Source organism: Mauremys reevesii, linkage group 1 (assembly GCF_016161935.1).
Source record: "Mauremys reevesii isolate NIE-2019 linkage group 1, ASM1616193v1, whole genome shotgun sequence".
In the NCBI taxonomy this organism is placed as follows: domain Eukaryota; kingdom Metazoa; phylum Chordata; order Testudines; family Geoemydidae; genus Mauremys; species Mauremys reevesii.
In genome coordinates this window covers 353242954-353266970 of record NC_052623.1, presented here as the reverse complement: position 1 = coordinate 353266970, position 24017 = coordinate 353242954, and the positions used below count along the sequence as shown (strand labels likewise).

At 50.5% G+C, this 24017-nt stretch overlaps 1 protein-coding gene across 1 annotated transcript in view; it reads right to left on the bottom strand.

Moving 5' to 3' along the window:
- Window positions 1-2343: 2343 nt before the first annotated feature.
- The window catches only part of LOC120379968 (protein phosphatase 1 regulatory subunit 7-like), a 37912-nt gene continuing 16238 nt past the window's right edge, over window positions 2344-24017 (bottom strand). Inside the window, exon 8 of the mRNA XM_039497509.1 lies at window positions 2344-2949. Within this exon, the coding sequence (XP_039353443.1) occupies window positions 2946-2949 (4 nt within the window). The 3' untranslated portion in view covers window positions 2344-2945. The remainder of the gene's footprint in view (window positions 2950-24017) is intronic.

Here is a 24017-nt window from a genome sequence, read left to right as displayed (position 1 = left end):
TCCCTGCTCCTTTCCAGTTCTGCACAATCCAGAGGCAAGGCTTTTGGTGGCTGCGCAGTGGGAATAAGCTTGTTCCTTTACCGTCGCCCGCCTGCTCCTTTGGGGCAAAGGGTGGAAGAGGAACAGACACAGGCAGGCGTTTGAACCCAGATCACAGCAGCTCCGTGGAGAAGAAATTGGCTTGTTCTTTGGACCTGGTTTCATGTGGACGTCACCAGAGTGAATGGCTGAGAAGGGGCAAGATTGGGTTGAGTGATCCTGGGTAGGGCTTCTGCTGCACGGAAACTGAACAGCCTGTAGCCACATCACAGCCTTGCTTATGCTGATAGGGGATGATACAAACTATCAAAGGAGATGCCAGCCTGCGAGTGGCTGCGTGTGAGTGGTGGAAGAAGTGGGTCCCACGTGTGGGATGCAAACAGCTAAATCATTGTAAGATGGTTACTTCGGTTGCCTTGCTGAGGCACGTTTTTGAGGTTCACCCCTTGCTAGCTCTAGGTAGTGTTAGAATTTGTGCCGTGCTGCTGCCCCGGGATGGGTTGGCAATTCAAGAAGGAACTGACCCCACATCGGGAGATCTGACTAAATGAAAGAGCAGCAGTAGCTCAGACAGCTGAAATTCAACACCAGCTCCAGGTACCACCCTGCGCCTGACAAGACAAACACAAGACCCCATGGATCATGCTAAGCAGCCACAAAGCAGGTTTATTCCACGCCTGGTACACGGGGCTCATCCACTCTGGTGCATGCCATTCAGCGCAGAGGAGCAGCTCTTTCAAGGAGGTTAGACATTAGAAGGGCCCATGGGGCTATCAAGCCTGGTGCTTCTCATCCATTTTTGGTTCATGACCTAAATAACTGCCCTGCAACTTACTATGTCCCACAGTCCTTTGCAATGGCAAAGACTAGGCGAATTGGGCTGGGGGTGGGAACGGGGGGGAGAAACAGTGGGAGATTTTGGGTGCTGGATAGAAAGCTGGCAATGCTGTGGGGAGGGAATTATTCTGGCTGGTGGGGTGGGTTAGAAGGGGCTGGCTGAGGCTGCTATGGGATGGGGCAGAGGTAGGACTCCTTTCTTCAGTTTTCAGGCACCTGCTGGAGCCCCATAACCAGCGTTTTTTGCTGTTGGTGTAGTCCATCTCCTGGCCAGTGCAGGATTGGTCTCTACAGTGCACGCTGCTATAGGCGTACAGTCCAGGAAATGGGGTAAGGGACTGGGAAACAGCAGATCTTTGGCACCAACTCCCCCTCTGAGCTTGGCCAAGTCACCTAATCTCTCCGCCCCTCAGTGTCCCCATATGTAAACAGGGATAATGATACTTAACTTCCTAGGTCTATGGATGAAAAGTACCATGTACATGCACAATATTATTAACAGTACATCTCACTTGGTTAGAGAGAGAGGAGAAAACACATTCCCCTAAAGAATTACAGATTCTACAAAGAAATATAAGGAAGGAAAGATCTAATTAGCACCAACCACACCAATGGTCCCTTTAAGCTGGTTACAGGGTTTTGCTTTTATAATTTGTCGGAAATGTGATTTAAAACTAGGGGCTATGTACACACTTATTTAATTTCACGCAAGAACTGCCTCCCTTGGCAAATAGCATTTGATCTCCAGGGTGAAACAGAGCATGGCCACTGGTCAGCAGATCCCACTTCTGGTGCAGAGAGAAGGATTAGTTCTCAATTCCCACAGGCTGGTAGGCAGCATCTGTGTTTACCAAACCTGATGAACCCCACACAGAGCCCTTTTTGAGATAAATTACAAACAGTTCTAGACAGTCACATTCCATATTATTCATTATCTTTAAAAAAAAAAACCTATCATGAATTTTCTCCTTTAAGTGAAAGTAAATGTTGGCATTTAAGAAAATAGCAAGAAATGGACATTGTGCAAAGACTCCAGAGCCCTGCTAAAACACCTCAGTCCTCGCCAACACCCCTATTCAGGAAACTTGTCTACACAGGGAAAACAACCAGCATAGCTATAGCAGAATAAGTTTTGCTCAGTATTGTCACATTAGGGCTTGTCTACACTACCTGCTGGATTGGCAGGCAGTGATCAATCCAGTGGGGGTCGATTTATCATGTCTAGTCTAGACGCGATAAATCATCCGCTGAACGCTCTCCCATCGACTCCGGTACTCCACCAGGGCGAGAGGCGAAAGCGGAGTCAACGGGAGAGCATCAGCTGTCGACTTACCTCAGTGAAGACACCGCGGTAAGTAGAGCTAAATACGTCTACTTCAGCTACGCTATTCACAGTGGGCAAGAGACAGAGAACAAAGAGCAGGAAGAAGTGATCCACGTTCAACATGGCAAAAGGTTAATGATGGCACACCCTGCAGCTCCATTACCACTAGAAATAAGGCACGTTTTTACCAGTGAGGGCAATTAACCACGGGTACAATGTACAAAGGGTTGTGGTGGATTCTCCATCATGTCAAGTCTTTAAACCAAGGCGGGATGTCCTTGTAAGATATATGCCGCAGCTCAATCGGAAGTGATATGGTCTTGCTGCAGAAACTATTGGGTGAGGATCCAAGCTTGTGTTATGCAGGAGGGCAGACCAGATGATCATAATGGTCCCTTCTTGTCTTCATATCTATGAATATCTGGAAAGGGCTGAGCAATGAGGTGGTAAAATCTGCAGCTGATGCAAAAATTACTTAGGTTAGTCAGGACTGAAGAAGGCTGTGAGGAACTCCAGAGAGACCCAATCAAGTGAGGTGAACAGGGCACCAGAATGGCCTCCCACGCCTCGGCCATGGAATCCTTGCAGCAAAGCCACTCAGCCAGACCAGGGAGGAATGGGATCTCATCAGTTTCTGCCTAACACTGGTACTGATAGTTCAGGTATCAGAAATGGCATCAGATGTTGGCATCGTCAGGAGGTGGATGGAGTGGTGGGTTCAAAAGCAGCCGAACCACAGCTTTAATCACCTATGGTGGGAAACAGACCACATGGATTTAGATTTAACACCCAGGAGGGAGGATGGTCTTGGGATTAAAGCACGAGGCAGGGATGTTTCTCTTCTTGGCCTTGTCACTGACTGAGTGCTTGAGCATGGGTGAGTCACAGCTGCTCTGCACCTCAGTTTCCCCATCACTAACATGTGGATAACACCTCCCTACTGTGTGGTGCCACTGAGTGCCTCAGATGGAAATGCAATTACCAGGGTGAGGATTTGTCCCCATCTAGTGGTTGGACAATGTAAACAGATCTATGAGTCTGTTATTGCCTTTGAGCCAATAGATGTGGTTGTTTACCTGAAGCAGGACAAGCTCATGCTTTTCAGAGCCAGAGGTCCTGGGTTCAGTCCCTGCATATGTCCCATTCAAGGGGTCATCACACAAAATATGACCCATATGGGGACTTGAATTGGTGCTCAGATACTGAAGTCATAGGAGCTATGTAAGTAAATAGATTTCAGCAGTAATTGCTAATTTGAGTGTAAACAGTTATTTAGGAACATTCTTGAATCAAGGAGCCAACAGGTTTTGATATGGTGGAATTAAATCAGGTTGTTGTCACTTTGAAAACAACAACATTGTCCTTATAAGATTCTTTGGCATTTTGCAATATTGCAAATCGTTCCACATGCTGCTGCTGTGTGCTTATACACACACACACACACACATTGTATATGGGACATCTAATATGATGGTGAAACCACAATGTAACAAGATGGCAAACAGTTTTCCCTTCCAGAAAAGTTTGAGAGTTTGAAAAATCATCCCAAATCAGGACACACACAACAATCAATTTGTGTCAACCAAAACATTTTGCTTCAATAATTTAGTCATGCAATGTAATGTTGTGAATTTTGACTTTTATTTTCTTATTTTAGCCTAATTAGCTTAAGTTTTTAAATGAAAGGTAATTTCAAACCAGAATTTTTTCCTTTCAAAAGAGTTGAAATGAAACATTTTGACAATTTCAAAACTTATTATTATTTTCAAGTCAGGAGACTCATCGAAACTGACCCTGTTCTGCAAAGATTCAGTTTTAATGAATCCGAATTATTCCGCCATAAACGTTTCATGGAAACATCCCTAACCAGCTCTACATGCATGACAGGGAGTCAAGAAACCTCTATTCAGTGGGATAATCTCACTGCTAACAAAGTCAGTGTAAAACCAGCTCTCCTCCGCCCCCCTTTAAGGCTTATTTACACTTTACAGAGTGGAGAGGAGACAACAATGACAAATGAAAATGTGGAGGATTTCCTGGGTACTGGGAGGGCTGATCAGTGCATGTGTGTTTGTACTGTATGGGATATGCCTTTCCTTTCATCATTATCCAGTACACTGCTGCCTCGAATGCCAAGCACATAGAACAAAACCCATCACCAGGGGCTAAACAGCTCACAGCATGCCCTTCCACCAAGATCCCAATGGAATGCTGGGACACCAACAGCATCCTGCTGCAGCACAGCAAGCTAGAGCAGAGGACCAGCAGTGAAGCGGTTAATAGAGCATAATCTGAAAATGGTGCCCTTCTTGTTGCCTTCCACACACAGGGCTTTGCCCAAGGAGAAAAGCAACAGAGACTGATTCCTTTGCCAGTCATGGTGGAGATTAAGACCATTTTGCCATCTCTGCTAAAAGCTGTTTTCTGGAGCTGCTCACTCTATGAGCTCATTTTATTCTTCCAGATCCTGTTCCGCTCCAGGAAGGGATATTATTTTCAATTCGATGCATAAGGGACCATAGTAATTGCAGAACAGAAGTGGCCCTTGCTTACAATTTCAGCAGCAATTTTGCCTGCCCTGGTTTTGTAACAGAATAAAGTTCCACGCTTGTTGCAGTTGATTTTCATCCACTTATAGCTGGTCACAACAGTGGGCAAACATTTCCTCTTCCTTCTTTTCTTTTTAATAAAGCAAAGAAGGGAAACAAAAGCAAGGGAACGCCATGCAGACAACTGCATCATCCCCACACAAATCAAGGCTGACCGCTTAGCCTTAATTCGACAAATTTATGCATATGCATTTCAGTACCGTCTTCTTTAAGTGTGTGCTCATATGTCTCTCAAATAATATAATGCAATGCAATATTAAACATTCATACATTGCATGGTGTAGTGTTGTGTAATTCAGGGAAAGCCTAGGAGATTAAACACACGTCAGCTGTATAACACACAAAAAAGGTCTTATGCTGTATATTATATATGCATTATTGTCCAATGGAAAAAAGGACAAGGAGTCACAACAGGTATATATTTTGCCCATTCCCATCCCCACAATGGCTATACACACACACTTTTCCCTTCATCCACCGTGGCAAGGCAACCGTTTCTGGGGAGGCACACAGCATCTGTGAATGTCACAGTGCACGGTACCCAACAGTTTAGGACAGGAATGTAGAGAGGGGACTATAATGACCTAAACAGCTGCTTAGCCAGCACGTTGAGGGCATTCATGACTAATACTCCAGTTAGTTATTCTGTGTTTCACAAACACAGAAGGGATCTCCAGTTGTGTCCTATTTTTATTCAAAGAATTCCCCCCCCCGCCCCCCACTCAGAGTTTCAGGTCCAGAATAACCTTGCCAACATCTCCTCCTAACTCGAACGGCTGAGCGGCAGCTATAAATCATGTGTATGAAAGTCACAGGGTCAGGTTAAGTACACGGCCGCATGCATCTTATGGAGGGTTAATGGATTTGTTCACCAGATAAGCCCTTTCTGAAATTCTTCCTTCTCATCATGAGATTAATTAACATTTCAGAAACCCCTAGCTAGCTGAAGGAAGAGGAGAAGGAGGGGGGGGGGGGTATGTCTACACTACCCGCCGCATCGGCTGGTAGCGATCGGTTTATCGGGGATCGATATATCGCGTCTCACATAGACACGATATATCGATCCCCAAATGCGCTCCCGTTGACTCCGGAACTCCCCCAGGGTGAGCGGTGGTAGCAGAGTCGACAGGGGGAGCCGCAGCGTCGATCCCACGCCGTGAGGACGGGAGGTAAGTCGAAATAAGATACTTCGACTTCAGCTACGCTATTCCCGTAGCTGAAGTTGCGTAGCTTACATCGAGCCCACCCCCTAGTGCATAACACGGGCTTGGATCCTCACCAGGCCAGAGAGAGGTCTCAAGCACAGAGAACAGAAAGCTGATCCCTTTTGATCAGGCCAGGCCTTGCTGTCTAGAAGCACAATGAGCTTTGTCTCTCACCTCCAAAGCCTGCAACTGCCTCTGTTCTTCACAGTGGGCCAGATTTGCAGAAGACCTGGGACTCCACACAGCCCATTGCCTTCCGTTGGAGTTGCAGGTGCTCAGCACCTCTAAAGAAAATCAGTGTGTGGGAAGTATATAAAGATAGACTTGTTTCTGAACTGTTACCACTCAAGAAAGATCTTGGAGTCATTGTGGAGAGTTCTCTGAAAACATCCACTCAATGTGCAGCGGCAGTCAAAAAAGCAAACAGAATATTGGGAATCATTAAGAAAGGGATAGATAATAAGACAGAAAATATATTGCCTCTATATACACCCACATCTTGAATACTGCATGCAGTTCTGGTCACCGCATCTCAAAAAAGATATATTGGAATTGGAAAAGGTTCAGAAAAGGACAACAGAAATGATATGGAAGCTGTTCCATACCCCTAATGAGGAGAGATTATTAAGACTGGGACTTTTCAGGTTGGAAAAGAGGAAATGATTGAGGTCTATAAAATCATGACTGGGTATGGAGAAAGTAGATAAGGACGTGTTATTTACTCCTTCTCATAACACAAGAACTAGGGGTCACCAAATGAAATTAATAGGCAGCAGGTTTAAAAACAAACAAAAGTATTTCTTCACACAACACATAGTCAGCCTGTGGCACTCTTTGCCAGAAGATGTTGTGATGGCCAAGACTATAACAGGGTTCAAAAAAGAACTAGATAAGTTCATGGAGGATAGGTCCATCAATGGCTATTAGCCAGGATGGGCAGGGATGGTGTCCATAGCCTCTGTTTGCCAGAAGCTGGGAATAGGCAACAGGGGATGGCTCACTTGATGATTCCCTGTTCTGTTCATTCCCTCTGAGGTACCTGGCATTGGCCACTGTTTGCAGACAGGATATCAGGCTGGATGGACCTTTGGTCTGACTCATTATGGCCATTCTTATGTTCTTGTGTATCTGACATTGGTGGGCTGTGAAGTCCCCTCCAGACTTTCTCAACCATAGATCAGCTCATCTGGACCAATGCAGGCCTCTGAGAGATGCTGGGAGTAAAAGAAGCATAGTGGGGGGAGGGGGAGTCCCGAGATGCCAACTTAACTTTCAAGTTATTTCTGCTCCTTATTTAGAAAATCCCCCCCCACCTACCCACCAGGGAGACTGGTGCAAAGCAGAACCCGAAAGCTGGTTCCCAAGCAATGGAGCAAGCATTGAACGTCTGCCCATTGTTGCTTTGTGCAGGCCATCTGGCACGTGTAAAATATTCAGCGGAAGGGCATGCGTTCTATGGAGAAACTCGTTCCAAGAAGCGTAGAGCAGATTCCCTGGTTCTCTTGTCACGGGTCACCAGACCCCAGTGGATCTGAGGGAATATTTGGGTGGAAAACAAAAATACTCCAAAACAGCAGGAAGTAAACTCCTGGCACTGTTGAGTCACTTATCAATAGACATCTGGCTTTTCCCCAACAGCTGAAGACCTGAGTCAAAGAGATAACTGTATCCTAACCCTACAGACAGGATGTCCACAAAGATCCCTCACAACACTCTACAGTAGACACTTACAGGCAGATTTACAAAACTGACTAGGGCCAGATTTTGTGGGATCAACACCCACAACCAGGACTAGGTTTTTAAGAAGAGCTCAGTCCCCAGTAGCTCCCACCGTGACTCTGATGGGCAGATTTTCCAAAGATCTCCATGCCCAAATTAAGTTTCTAGCCCTCGTTGGTTGCAAGAGAAAAAGCTAGAAAACATGACCCAAGTGCACCTTGAAGGTTCAGAAACAAGAAGGCAAATAAAAAGAACCCAAAAATCTATTTAAAAAAATATGGTTTTAAGATAATCTCATGATGTTTGGGGGCCAGACTCATGACTATTAAATGCTTGGGGTTGGCATTATTGAGTAGACGCCTCTATAGCAGAAGTCTTGCTGCCCAAATGGTAAACCTGACCAAGTGTGGTTACTAAGATCTTCCATATAAACAGGGAAGACAGCATGGGAGGGGAACAACAGAGAATGTGGTCAAATGTGACAGGAAGACTCAGAGGATGGAAGACGCGGATTTTCAAAGAAAGAATAGTAAAAATTAAGAACAGAAGAGAGAAACCAGCTCACGGAAATGAGAAAACGGACAGAGAGGGAGGGATGAGTCAGTGCATAGCGGGAGATTAAAAAATAGAAGAAGGGAATTGGCAGGAGGCAACACCCATAACTTCTGGGTTAGCTCAGGGAGTCAGACTTGATCCATTTTATCAGTTAGAGTCTGAGGAGAAGAAACGAGACTCATTCAAGACCAGAGAAATCAGTCAGTTGAAGGAGGACAGGGAAGCTGTTCCAGATGGCGAAGAGTTCTGCGGCCCATTGCAGAGAGAGATGGGGAGAAGGTAAGTGTCACCATGGTGCCATGAACACATCTGGCTGGAAAATCATCTCACTCAGCCTTTGTAAAGGTAAACATTTAACCGTTAGCATGCCAGTGAGAATCACCATGTTGCAGTTTATCATGACCTAACTTTAAGGTGGGATGGAAGGAGACATGCCAATAAAAATGCTTGTATCAATCTGCCTAATGGGAACTACCCTGACTGTGTACAATTCAGAATCTGTCTATATGGACCCTGACCAAGCAGCCGTAACTAACCCAAGCCGACCCACGGGCTCCTGTGCTGAGCTCAGCACGGCTGGGGGTAGGGGCTGGAACCTCACCTGGAGTCAATTGCACCTAGTAAATATATTTCAGCCATAGCTTGTGCAGGATAACGAATCCCACACTCTATTTGCAGCACACCCTGTCGTTTCTTGGCCTGTGCTGGTGATGATGGTTTTAAGATCATTTTATGGTTCACTTAGATGATGCATCAGGGAGTTCTCCCTCCTCATTCCTCAGAGGAAGTGTGGACGACAGATAATAAGGTCCTTGTAGGCTCCGGACCACAATAGTTTCCCAGCCTCTGTTGTCATTAGCACACCCAGCTCCCACCCACCTGCCCAAAACCTCTGCCCAGGGCAGTCAGGTTCCCTTTTCCCCAGTCACAGTGGGTGGGAGTGGGTTACGTACCCGCAGCACAAACAGCTTTTCAACACCCGAGGCTCATGCGGCGATGAGATGTAACCAGCCAAGGAGAGAGAGAGAGAGAGAGAGAGAGAGAGAAACCTGCATTACCAAAATCCGTCATCTGTCAGCACTCAAGCTAAATGAGTACGCCAGGGCCTCATTCATCTGTGCTAATGGAGGGGAGCCCAGCATGGCCATGCTGGAGTTAGCACTGCAGCCAAAACCAGAGAGAGGGGCCTCATACCCACTTGCACACCGGGGGTGGGGGTGGGGGAAGAGCCCAGTTAATCACTCACTTGCCTCCTGTCTCCTCTTCCTGCTCTCAGCCTGGGCACTGAGGGTTGCCTGACCCTCTTCCACTACCTGTGCGGCAGCTCCTGTTGTCCATCGCTGGATGGGCACAGGGTAAGGGCAGAGTTGGACTCTAGCCTCTACCCAAGCAGCTGCCAGCAGCCCTCTGTGATCTCAGGTGCTTCCCAGGCCTTATGGCTGCAGGTGACATGGTGTTCCACTATTGGCCCAGGTGGGATGGCTGTCACTCCCTTCCTAGCTCCAGGTGAGAATCGGAGAGACGCTTTTCTGACCCGGACACCGCACTGAACGGAAGTTAAAGGAAAGGGTCGCTCAGTGCCTGGGCAGCGAGTAGGACAGATGAGACGCACAATGGTGGACAATCAGCTCCACAGACACCTACCTGTTCTACCTTAACTACTTACCTGACCCTCTTCACGGCAGAGCCCGAGCCCATCACAATCGTTAACTGGTTTAGCCTCAGAGCACCCGTGCGAGGTTAGGGCCGGGCTGTTGTTCCTCTCCCCATATGGCGAGCTAGAATCCGAGTGGCCCAGTGACTTGCCCAAGGCCAGATAGGACGCCACTGGCGGAGCAAGGGCTTGAACCTAGATCTCTTAATTCTGAGGTTCTGCTGTAACCACTGGACCATCCTTCCTCTCCAGGCTCTCTCACACGGCACCAGGGAAGCACCCCGCCCTGGAACTCCAGGGAGCTCAACAGTCGCAGCTGCTCAGCGCCTGTGGCTACATTTTTTTTTTAAAAGGAGGCATGTATTGGTTTGACACGTCCCAGCCCAGGGCTTCCCATTCACAAAGCTCGAACCGTATATCAACACCTTCCCCCCGGAGCTGCAGGTGCTGCCCAGACTTGACGGGACAACTCTTCTGTCCATACGTGTCACACGCGGGAGAGAGATTACAGCTTCCAAGTCAGCTTATGAGAGAGGGATCATACGGGAAGCTCCTGGCCTTCCCACCCCATGTTGCTCAGAAAGCACATGTCTTTCCTTCTCGCTGTCAAACTGCACATTACAGGAGCACCCACATCCCCTTCTGCCAGTCTCCCGGACCTAGACAGCGGGCAAGAGTGAGGGGACAGTGGGTACCAGTTACCGAATCTACTTGGAGAGCCCAGAATGAATTGAAGGGCGGATGAAGGCCGGGCCTTTAACCCTGGGAACTGCACTGTTTTGCAATTGAGATTTAACTCGGTCTGATGTGAACAGGGTCTAGATCACACAGCAGAGATGAAGGGATCAGGCTCACACACCAGCAGACATGGCTGTGGGGTTCACACTTCATTACCTGCTTCCATAGATCCTGCTCTAGCTACAGATATTTGATCAAGGGGCCATGTTCTTTGGCCCAGCCAGTCTAGAGTCAGAGGGCAAAGGAGACTTTAAGCCATCTTTACACCACCCCGAGCCTGGGACGCACTTTGCCTGAGCAGCTTGCCGCTAGGTTAGGAATAGAGATGGGTGACACAGCCCTGTTGGAGGACAAAGCAAGTTCAGAGATGGGTCAGGATTCAGATTTCCCCCCAACATTCGTGAACAGTTGGGTCTGGGGTTCCAGCTGGGCCTCATTTCTAGCTTGGAGTTAAGTTGTTGGGTTCACATCCTCCACTGGTGTAAACGGGTGCATCCCCATTGGTGTCAATGGACCTACGCTGAGTTTTACCAGCTGAGGATCTGGCTCATGGTATTTGAAAGCCTCTCTCTGAGCAACTCATTCCTGACCTGTTTCTACAGCTCATCCTCTAGGTCATTCCAGGGCCGCCCAGAATGGGGGGGGGGGCAAGTGGGGCAATTTACCCCAGGCCCCGGGCCCAGCAGGGGCCCCCACGAGAGTTTTTCAGGGCCCCTGGAGCGGGGTCCTTCACTCGCTCCGGGGGCCCTGGAAAACTCTCGTGGGGCCCGGGCCCCTGGAGCTTCTTCGCTCCCGGTCTTCGCTGGCGGGGGGTCCTTCCTCTCCGGGATAGAAGGACCCCCCCGCTGCCGAATTACCACTGAAGCAGGACCCGCCGCCGGAGTGCAGCCGGGTCTTCGGCGGTAATTCGGCGGCGGGGGGGTCCTTCCGTTCCGGGACCCGCCGCTGAAGTGCCCCGAAGACCCGTGGTGGGGGCTGCACTTCGGCGGGTCCCGCTTCGGCGGTAATTCAGCGGCGGGGGGTCCCCGCCGTGGGTCTTTGGGGCACTTTGGCGGCGGGTCCCGGAACGGAAGGACCCCCTGCCGCCGACTTACCACCGAAGCGGGGCCCCCCGCCGCCGAAGACACCGGGCCCCCGGAATCCTCTGGGCGGCCCTGGGTCATTCAGTGACTCCATAAACTCCTCCATTCCCCTGCCACAATTCACAGTTTGCTGCGGGCTCCTTTTAAAACCCCCACATGGCCCCTTGCTGCACGGGCCATTTGAAATCCGCACCAGCCCAGCCATACTGCAATACACTGCTGCCTTTCCATCCCCGACAGGGCTGTGTCACACACTCAGCAAGCCCAGATCATGGCCATTAGCTGAGAAAGGAAAGCCTCAAGCATGCGGTTCAGCATTTTAATAGTCCCCACATTGTTCAGAGCAAATGATCCCAAACAGCCACTTCATGTCTGTGCCAGGTAATAAATTAGACAGAGACATTTACAGCAGCTGGGGCTGGAGACAGTACTTAGCACATACATTCTTCCCAGCACCGCTCCCTCCACAGGATCATGCTGTTAAAAGCATGGCTCTGGGGACTGGCTAATGGGCTGTGGAGAATTTCACCTCTAGGCATCAGCTCATCTCCAGACTGGGGCTACCAGGGACTGAAACCCATTAGCATCCTATAGCCGTTTGATGACTTGTGGGGCTCACCAAATTGCCCACATCACAAAACCACCACCTGCTCGTAGCTGCCACCCAGCTGGTCAACCTGAGAGGAAGCCCCTCAAGATCTACTTTGAGCCACACTGTTTCAGGACCGAGCACCTTCAGTGGAAAGAGGTCAGGGATGAGGACTAGCCAGCCCAGCCTCCAGGCAGATTGCTGAGCTCAGCTGGGTTGCGGAAGGACCACTTGATGGTCCGACTGCAGGCCTGCTTTTAAGCTCAGCAGCTTGTTGCTGGCAATCACTCTTGCTCCAGCCCTTGGCTCTGGTTTCTGGTGCCCTCAGCCCTGCTCTAACGCTGAGCTAGACTGCCTGACCCACTGGCAGGGGCAAAGTGGTGGAAGCTGGCCCTGCTGCCGTTCATGCGGTGGATATACAGAGGCTCCGAGGCTTTCAAGCTGGTGCCTTTCACCAGTAGTAAAGGCTGGAACCAAAGCCAAAGGATGCATCAAGTGACTTCAGATTAACACAACAGCCTCTTTCCCCTCCCCCACCCACCAATGGAAGGAGGTTTCCAATCAGACACTGCAGGTCCGTGGACTGACACCAGAAAGAAAGTGCTTCTGCAGGAGACAGGAAGGGAGCTTCCAGCAGTGAAATCAGCAGGGGGCCTCAGGACAGATTTAATCTGCCTTTGACTTCTTGGCTTGCATCTCCTTTTGGTTTTACATCCCCACCACAGCAGCTCACCCTCAGGGCCATGCTGAGGCAACGTGACGGGATATAGAAACCCCACACTAGCATGGAAGGGGTTAAAGAGCTGCTCTGGGCTGGAGTGGCCCTGTCTCAGCGCCCCACACCCATGCTGGAGGCGTGAAAAGGAGGGAACTCCACTCAGACGGGAAGCCCTGGGAGGGGAACAGACTGTGGAGTTTCTCCAGCACTGGCGAGAGGACTGAAAGCCTGCAGAGCCCTGCCCTCGCGGGAGGAGGGTGCCGAACCCCCGAGTTGGAGGGGAAAAGAACTGAGGCTGGCACTGGAGTCCAGTGAGCTCTGAAGTGGACACTGATGCTCTGAAGTAAGAGAGGCCCATAGTCTGGAGGGAGCTGCTGACAGGTTTCTCTTTACCTGTCTTCGTTTAACCCCTTTTGCCGACTACGGGCTGTTGGTAGCATTACCAGGGACACCGGGAAGGGATGAGACAGTCAAGAGGCCCCATCCAGCCTGGCTGAAAGACGCCCCACAGCACTCAAAGAGATGGAGGTGAAGTAATTGGACTCATGGAGATGCAAGTGTAGGCTACAGGGGGCGTCGTACCATAGGCAGATTTGTGGCAGGCAATGCTAGCTCAGGGGGAAGAGAGCCACCCTCTGAACCACCATCACCACTTCCAGCAGAACCGTGCTCTTCTTTGGTCATCGCCCGTCAAATGCTGAGCAGGCTCAAGCTTGCGAGAGATGAGGGGAATCACAGCACAAGGCACCACAGCTGCAAGCTTAGAGCTTGCGTACAAACATAGGACCATCTGCAGGAGGTTAAAGACTGCAGCTCTGCTAGAACAGTGGTTCTCAACTGGGGGTCCATGGTCCCCTGGGGGCCCACAAGCCCTTTCAAGGGGGCCCCAGGGCCCCGCAGCTGAAACCCAGAGCCCAATCCCCAGTGCCCCCTGCGGGGCTGAAGCTGGGAGACACAGGGCTGAAGCCCCAATCCCCAACAGCCCCCGGTGCTCCCCACGGGGCTGAAGCCAGGAGGCGCAGGGCTGAATCCTGGAGCCCCGAGCCCTGGTACTCCCTGTGGGGCAGAAGCCCTGAGCCTATGGGCAGAGTTGGGGACAAGGACAGTGTAGCAATGTGGGACTCACCGCTGCAGCGCCTCCTGCTGGTCATCTCTGGGAATTAGCTCATCCAGCCATTGGAGCGCCCTCTGCAGGCCGGTGTCCCGCTGCTGCTTGGCCCCATGTCCCTCCCAGACCCAGTGCCCTGCTATCTGGGGTGCTGCCCCTTGGCAGAAACCCCTTTCTCTCAGGCTCTCCCCAGGGAATCCCCACCCACTATCCCCACCTCACCTCAGTATAAGGCTACTGCCAGTCATCATCTAGCCCCCGCACCCTAGGGTGGACTGCAGTATCCGCCTACTCAGCACTGGCAAGGAGGGTTTGGACCTGCTGCCTTTGCCTACCCCTGGGCTGCCCTCTGCAACCCCCAGTACCTGTTAGCCCAATGCTAGGCCGCAGCCTGGGGCTTTCCAGGCTGGAGCTCCCCAGCTCCTCTGCTTTGTCCAAGCCCTGCTCCAGTCAGGTACCCTATGTCCAGCTCCCTGCAGCCAGGCCCTTCTCCCTCTACAGCTAGAGGGAGACCACTGAGCACCTGGCTCCCAGCCTCTTATATAGGGCCAGCTGCTCAGTTTGGGGCATGGCCCCAGCTGCAGCCACTTCCCCAATCAGTTTAGCTTTTCCCTGCCACGGCCCTCTCCCAGGGCTGTTCCAAGCCCTTCAGGGCAGGAGTTGGGTGGCCTGCTGAGGTGAGTCGGGGTGGGCCCCACCATGTGGAGGTGGCTCAAGCCCTCCTGGCACCTGCCCCCCCCCCCAAAAAAAACAAAACAGAAGTCAAACTACACCTATGCCCAAGGCCCCTGCCCCAAGGCCTCCCCCTCCCCCGCTCGGCCCTGGAGTTTTACTAGCATGTCAAGGGGGGCCTCCAAGAGAAATAGGTTGAGAACCCCCGTGCTAGAACATAGCCTGGGCCAATTCCCTCCTTGGTCAGGGCCGGCTCCAGACACCAGCCTACCAAGCACGTGCTTGGGGCGGCACCTTGGGACGGGGCAGCACTCGGGGTTTGTTTTGGGGTTTTTTGGTTCGGCCAGGTGGCGCTGGGGGGAGGAGGGGACTTGGGCGGCGCTGGGGGGAGGCGGGGCTTGGGAGGCGTGGTGCCGTGCTGGGGGGGCAGGGACTTGGGCGGTGCGGCGCTCAGGGGGGCAGGGACTTGGGCGGTGCGACGCCACGCTCGGGCGGGGACTTGGGTGACGCGACGCTCGGGGCGGGGGCAGCGCGACGCCCGGGGCGGGGCGGCACGGCGCGACACCCGGGGGGGGCGGGGCGGCGCTCTTTGTTTTCGCTTGGGGCGGCAAAAATGTTAGAGCCGGCCCTGTCCTTGGTGTATCTACATTTGACGGGATGAACTTAGCTCATCGATTCCCAAAGCATGCCGACAGCCTCCATCTCTGTCACAGGTGACATCCTCCAATTTAACCCTATTTCTCTTCTTTATGCTCCTGCTTCAAATACACTTTCATTCACATGCACCGGAGCCATCAGTTCCCCAAGCTAAAGGAAAATCTCCTATAGCCAGCTCATTGCAGTAAATAAAATAGTTATTTTTACAGATGTACTCATCACAGGACATGCCTTCAGGGATTGATTCTCCACTGCCATGTGCATAGGTCATTTACACGTGTAAAAAATTAGTGCAAAGTGGATGGAAACTGCTACCCAACCAGAATGATTGCATTTTACACCCTCATTGCACATGGCCAGTAAAAGCTCGAAGAACTTAAAAACACAAAAATGAGCTGTCCAGGCCTTTAAACTGCCACAACAAGAACGGGCCCTGTGGCTGGCAGAATCAGAGGTGCCAAAAGAAAAAGGGCCATGTGCTCTGAATGATCTTCAGGTGAACCTGCCAGGACAGCATCAATCATCAACAGGAGCCGCCGGGGAGTAAGTTTCCCCTGCCATTGCCTGCGCGGTGGATAAGCAGGGGACTTGTTTCCTGAGCTGCAAAGCTGGCTCCCTTTCGCTCCTGTATCAGGGCAAAGTTCCACCAGACCACGTCTGCCAATTGCCTCAATCCCTTCAGGGTAACTGGGGTGCTGTCTGGGGTTCCCTGCCCAGTGTCCCAGCACTGGTTCCCTCTTTTCCACCTCTGGATCCCTTTCCTTTGGCTCTTTCTGTTGACCTCTGTTCCCAAAGGCCCTTCTCCTGGGCTCGAGGAGTAGGCCATTCTCTTAGGTCTGGTGGTACCCACCTCCCCAACCAAAGAATCTGGCCTGTTTTCACTCCCTTATCCAAGCAGAGTTTCACTAGACAGCATCTTCTGACTCCCTAGACTCCTCAGGGCAGAGGGCGTCACCTGGGGTTCGCTAATCAGTGTCCCCCACTGGCAATTTGGTTGCTTGTTTGATCCTGACTCAGCCCTTTTGACTCCAGTCCTTCTCTGCTGATCCCTCCCCTCTAGCTGAGGGGTGGGGCCCTTTGGTTTTCTTAAGCAGGGCTTCAAGGGCCTGGCCCATTCCCTTCCCCTGCAGTTAAACAGACCAGCCCCTTTCACCAAAGCTAGAGCCACTTGGAACATTTTTCTTTTAAATGCAACAAAGTGGAAGGCCCATGGGCCCATGCAGGAGAGAGAGAATGGTTTGAGATAATAAAAAAGTCCTCAACAAAGAGCAAGGCCACTAAATAAATGAGATTAAACCAGATCAGAAAGAACGCAGACCTCCCCCACACCAACCCATTTCAAACCCCTCGGGATACTGCAGAACACATTTCGTTTAGGCTGGCTGACTGGCTTCAAGGAGCTATAGGGAAATCTCTCTGCTGTGATCTATCACGAGGCTAGCAGGACATGACAGCATGATGGGACTGGGAAGCTGGGCTGGAATTGCATCGTGCCCCCGTCACACATCAATTACAGGCACCGTTTGACAACTACAGCAGCGGCATTCGAGGAGAGGCCACGTGGCAGATGTTAGATGATTTGAAACGGAGCAATGAAATGTAACAAGGCCAGTGATGATCCCAAGACCAAATGGTAACAATTAGAGAGGATGCGTTAAATGAGTGGGTGGAAATAATTATCTGCTTAGTCTAGGGGAAAATGGGACCCACAGTAACCAAACTAGATACAAACTGTGGACCCAGTCCTGCAAGACGCTGAGCAACACCAGCCAGGTACTTAGCATCCCTCAACTCCCACTGGAGTTCAGTCAGCCACAAAGCACCTTGGGCTTTGAAAATAACAAGGGCAGAATTCACAGATCAGAAGAGAGGGAGGATATGAAGTTATTTAGACAGGGGACTGATCAACACCTCATGACCTGTGCGGTAGGAAATTGCTTCCGTTGCAAGGGGATACAAGAAGTTCATTTAAGACACACACACCTTTGGAAATGACTGCGGAACATCTCTTGATTCAAGCAATCTGGTAAACCAGCTTAATCAGCATTGGAACAGTGCCAGCACCCACCGGGGCTGGATCCCAGAAAATTCAAGCAAAAGCCCCAAGGGTCCAGCCTCCCACACAGGGCCGGCTCTGGCTTTTTTGCCGCCCGAAGCAAAAAAAAAAAGGGGGGGGGCTGGGCAAAGCAGGGGAAAAAGGGGGAACTGCGGCGCAACCGGAGCGGCAAAGCAGGGGAAAAAAAAAACACGGCGTGGCTGGAGCGGCAAAGCGGGGAACAAAACAAAAACGGCACAGCCAGCAAAGCGGGCGGGGGGAGGGACCGACAGGGCGGCCAGAGCCAGGGTGCAGGGGGACTCCCTGTGCTCCAGAGTGCGCACCCGGTCTAGTGGAAGGGAGGGGAAAGAGAGGGAGCAGCGGGGAGAGGGGGGCTCGGGAAGCAGCACGGGCCGAGGGATGTGCTGGCCGCTGCTTCCAGCAGCTCCTATTGGCCTGGAGCAGTGAACTGTGGCAAGTGGGAGCCGCAATCGGCTGGACATGCGGACGCGGCAGGTAAACAAACCGGCCCGGCCTGCCAGGGGCTTTCCCTACCCAAGCGGCATCCCAAGTTTGGGAAACACTGCCCTCCAGGTTAACGAGGGATTTCCTTTTAATAGGTTTGCAAAAGGCAGGGGGTTACCTGTGTGCCCTGGGAAGTTTCTACTGTCTTAGCTGGGGTTGCTTGCATAAGGGCTAGTTGCATAAGTAAGGGACCTTACCGGATCGGGCCCTGACGTTTTGCACCCGTTTTTATTCAACTGACCAAAAACTAGTGAGGTTAAATAGCGACATGACGTGTATTTGCATTGCAGTCATGGATTAGGGCTACGCTGTGCTGGGTGCTGCACTAACACAGAATCAAAGGATGGCCCTGCCCCAGAGAGCTCACAACCCATGTAAAACTTGAACGGCAAAAGGGCTTTGTCGTGCAATAAATCCCAAGAGCGGGCCCAATCCCCCGCCACCTTGCACAGCCATTTCCACATGGGCTGAGTGAGTGCAACGAGATGGTACCCAAGCAGAATCATGATGTACCCACTCCACGGAGGAAGCAGTGTAAAGCCTGTGGAGAATCAGGCCAGTTATCTCATCTTCTCAGAATTCATTCTGAAGGGAGCTGCGGAGCTTAGCAGATTCCTGGCATAGCTGCATACACTCGACACATCTCGGAGATGGAGCAGCTCCTTGCCTTTCACCTGGGCTGGCCTTTTTATTCCCTGCACACCTGACGGGAGCATTTAGAGGTAACAGCAAAACATAGATGATTAATATACAGATGCTGTCCTTGACAGCTGGAAATACCTTGCCCAGCGGACTGATGGTCACTGCACTGATGACACTCACTTGGGTGAACAGGCTCCTGAAGAAGGAGGTTTAAACCCTGAGGCTGTGACCTTTAAAATGACAAGGCACTGGGAATCTACCACAGGGGGTGGTCAGGATACAGCCTTTCCATCACCCTGGATGCAACTGCTTTGAGTCACACGGTCAGAACTGACAAAGGGCATTGATATAAAGAAGACGAGGAAAATCTCAGAAGATGGAGCCGCTGAAGGCACCTGCCTCAGCTGCTTGACTGGAGTAAGAGTTTCCTCTCTATTAATCCCCTTACTGCCACCACTTAGGTGGCTCAGTTCACTGTGTGAAGAACTGGTCAGCCCCCATCAAAAAAGGATATTGCTGAATGAGAGGGGGTTCGAAGAAGGACAACAAGAATGAACAAGAGCATGAAAAAAAATTCCTTTGAAGAGAGATTGAAAAGACTGGGGTTTTAACCTTAGAAAGGAGATGAATAAAAGGGGACATGATAAAAGTCCATAAAATAACGATTGTGATAGAAAGTAGATTGAGAACTTCTGTTCCCCTGTATTGTTCACCTGAACAAGAGGACATTCAGTGAAATTAAATGGTGGTAAATTCAAAAATAACCAAAGGACGTACTTTTTCACAAAATGTGTAATTAGCCTGTGGAACTCATTGTCACTGGAAGGCCTCGAGGCCAAGAACTTAGCAAGCTTCAAAAAGGGACATGGTTGTGGATATCAAGAACAACCAAGGTTATCATAATTAATTGATTACAGACATTTTGAAGAAGGGAGGTTAAATCTCATACTTCAGGGTTTAAGCCCATTTCTAACTATTAGAGATAAGGATGAGACCTAGTGCAGGGGTTGGGGGGCATATTATCCCATAGTTGTGTACAGAAGGGTTCTTGTACCTTCCTCTGAAGCAACTGGTACTGACCACTGTGCCAAACAGGACTCTTGACAGGAGGAACCTCAGGTCTGATCCAGTCCAGCAATTCCTCTACCATTCCAAGAATATAGAATGGAGTGGCTGGCTTCCTAGAGAGAGCTCTTATGAAAACCAAAACAACCCCAGGTGAAACTGGACTCAGGAATCTGAGCAAAAAAACTTTCCAAGAACCTGGGGTCAGTTTTGAATTTGTTCTAAATGCCAGCAAATGTCACATGATTTCATATTTCACAATGAACATTTTGCACAGCTCACGGCTGTTATCCTTCTTGAAAATACATAATAAACCAAAATGAATTGGAAAGAAGAAAAGAACGCACAAACACAGGCAAGAACGGACAAATGAACAAACTACAAATGGGCCTGAGTTACAAAATTTGGATCCAGGTCTGAGCTTGTCCAAAGTTTGGGGCATTTTGATCCAGGTATTTGAGTCAGGCCCATCTCAAAATCAGCACCACAGTCTCCTCACTCTTGCCTTTTGCAAAATACTTGACTAAAAGAAGTGAGATTTATCAAACACAACATCATCTCCAACAGTTCACAGCATAAATCCACATGACGCAGAGATAACAAGACATAAAACAATCCTATGCTTTCTCTCGCTGTAATTTTTTTTTTTTTTTTTGCTTTGCTCTGAATCAAAATTAGAACCAGACTCTCCTGGTTCTGCAATCTGTCATCCAAGAGACTGTCCTCAGAACGCCTTATCTTTGGCATCTCAAACATTTCTATCACACATCTACTTCCCTTCCCACTGACCTTGACAATAGGAAGAAGCAAAACGACAGGCAAGGATCTATAAATTTGTCAGCCCTCGCAACTGTAACATATTTCAGAATTATTATTCTTCTGAAGTCCCTCCAAACACTGGGACATAGCTTAAAAGGAGAAGATAAAAATACCAAACCCTTCTGGATGACATATTGAAAATCCTGCAAATTCCACGAAGACTAATATATCGGAGAAGCAAGCCCGCTGAGTTTCCTTCTGCAAGAGAGGCAGCTGTTGACAGGGAGTTATTGAGTGCAGAGAAGGCAGATGTTGCCAGGAAAGTATCAAGAAAGAGGCCATCACTAGAGCTGGGAGAACTACTGGCATGAGTCGCTGATCATTCTATATGACCCTTCGTGCCGTGAAATGTCTGTTGCCTTCTCCAGTGTTTGGAGGCAGCTGGTCACTGGGGGCTCGATTCTTGGAAGCATCCAGTGCAGACTGGGTTCAGAAGAGGTGGAGGAGCCAGAAATGAGCTGACCGTGGCTCCACTATCCTCAGGGCTGCTCTCACCAACAGCCCAGCTGCGAGTGCCCATGTAGGTCTGTCTCTGCCTGCGGGGATTGGTAGTCCACAGTGCTCTCAGCCCACTCCTCTTGTCCTCAGCCCACCCCCTACATGTCTCCTACCCCAGGGGCTGAGAGGAGGGCTGGCTATGCCAATTATGTCGCCCAGGGATTCCCTGCAGCAGTGCAAAGAGACCTACAGCAGATTTCACATCACACAAACACAAGCCAGCATCAAATGCAGGGCTGCGTTTGATTCTCAGGGCTGCTTGAGTGACAGGTTTGTAGACTTTGCTCACAGTTCCATTCTCCATCAATTCTCCCAACACAAACATGCCTTCCACAAAAAAATCCCAGTGCGTCTCCAAGCCGTGGAGACACAAAGGTCCTTCTCTCCTTTACTCAGCCCCAGGGCCGCCCAGAGGATTCCGGGGGCCTGGGGTCTTCGGCGGCGGGGGACCCCGCTTCGGCGGTAATTTGGCAGCGGGGGGCCCTTCCGTTCCGGGACCCGCCGCCGAAGTGCCCCGAAGACCCGCGGTGGGGGCCCCCTGCCGCCGAAGCGGGACCCGCCTCCGAAGTGCAGCCGGGTCTTCGGCGGTAATTCAGTGTCAGGGGGCCCCCGCCGCGGGTCTTTGGGGCACTTCGGCGGCAGGTACCGGAAAGGAAGGGCCCCCCGTCGCCGAATTACCGCCGAAGACCTGGCTGCATTTCGGCGGCGGGTCCCGCTTCGGTGGTAATTCGCCGGCGGGGGGTCCTTCCGCGAAGACCGGGAGCGGAAGAAGCTCCGGGAGCCCAGGCCCCGCAAGAGTTTTCCGGGCCCCCCAGAGCGAGTGAAGGACCCCGCTCCAGGGCCCCCGAAAAACTCTCATGGGGCCCCGGTGGGCCCCGGGGCCTGGGGCAAATTGCCCCTCTTGCCCCCCCCTCTGGGCGGCCCTGCTCAGCCCTGACTGAGTATAGCCAATAAAGATGGTTGTGACATGAGGAGGACTCTCTCACACCCTTGTCCTATTAAAGGCATATATTCTACAATGGAGGAGTCAACCAAATTGCCAGAAGCTGGGACTAGACAACAGGGGATGGATCACTCAAATAATTGCCCTGTTCTGTTCATTCAGAAGCATCTGGCATAGGCCACTGTCAGAAGACAGGATACTGGGCTAGGTCGGGTGGCCCATTGGTCTGACCCAGTATGGCCATTGTTATGTTCAATATTGGTGTACAATTACATACTGAGATGTTGCTAAGAGAAAGAGAACCAATTCTTTCCCCTCGTGAATGAGAGCAAAAGAAGTAGCAATGGACCCATTCAGCATCAGGTTTTGGATAAAACAGCATAATAATCCTAATATTTAGAACAATAGGAAAAACTGCCAAGGGAGGTTTAGAAGCACCATCATGGAGATGTTCAAAAAGAGACAAACACCTCCATCTACCAGGAGGCCTTAGGGATTCTTAATCCTTTCAAAACTTCCTTCCCATATCACCACTGACAAATCCACTATCCTGCCTCCCAAGGCTGGTGTCATCTCAAACTCTTCTCTCTCTTTACAGCTAATCTAGTCATCTCTGCATTTATACCTTGCTCATGCTACAGAGTCTGAGCAGCTAGCAGTACTTTAAGGAGGGGTTATAGAAATCAGGATGTGGTCTAGGGTAGCCTATTATCCCTCTTCCTTCTTATGAAGGTGTCCTTTCATTTTTTACATTGCTGGGAGTTTGTTTGAGGAACAACAGAAGCCTAACTTCTGCCCTCAGTAAAAACTGAATGAGGACAACATGATTTGACACATTATTATTTTGACTGACAGTACTGGAATCAATCCTGTTGAGTACACATTTGGATAGGTTCCCTTTTTACACTTTTGGCTGCAGTTAAGAACCAGAAGTGTCAAACTACCAGATGTAAGGCTGGTCTTGTGGAATTTCCAGCCTGTCCAGCTGCAGAAAATTAAGAAACCTCATGAAACAGACTGATCTTGTGAGGTTTCCAGGTCACCAAGAAATCTAGATAGTGTGAAAAAGCCACCCAAACTTTTGGGTGCTGATATCTCAGCCAAAAACAAACTGTGAACATTTGGTGTTCACCCAAACGGACTAATGCATGGGTATTTCTGACCACTAGATTCTGTTCTCTTTGGTGACTGCACTAAGAACATTAGGCCCCTGCAGAAGAACCCGTGTCGCGGGAAAGGACACAACTCAGGGCAAGTCTACCCTACAGCCCTACAGCGGCATGTCAGGTGAAGATGCCCTAATGCCCCTACTCTACTTGCGCTACAGTGATGACATCTTCATCATCTGGACCCATGGGAAAGAGGCCCTTGAGGAATTCCACCAGGATTTCAACAAGTTCCACCCCACCATCAACCTCAGCCTGGACCAGTCCACACAAGAGATCCACTTCCTGGACACTACAGTGCAAATAAGGGATGGACACATAAACACCATCCTATACCGGAAACCTACTGACCGCTATACTTACCTACATGCGTCCAGCTTTCATCCAGACCACATCACACGATCCATTGTCTACAGCCAAGCTCTAAGATACAACCGCATTTGCTCTGATCCCTCAGAGAGAGACAAACACCTACAGATCTCTATCAAGCATTCTTAAAACTACAATACCCACCTGGAGAAGTAAAGAAATAGATTGAAAGAGCCAGAAGGGTACCCAGAAGTCACCTACTACAAGACAGGCCCAACAAAAAAAGTAACAGAACGCCACTAGCCATCACCTATAGACCCTGTAGACGGGCTGACTCACCCCTGTGGCGCCTCCTGCTGGTTGTCCTCGGGAATTAGCTCACTGCCAGCCCAGAGCGCCCTCTGCAGGCCGGTGACCCGCCTTCCAGCTACTGGCCCCCGTGTCCCTCCCAGGACCCCGGTGCCCCTTTAACTGGGTCTCCCCCTCCCAGGGGAACCCCCACCCCACTA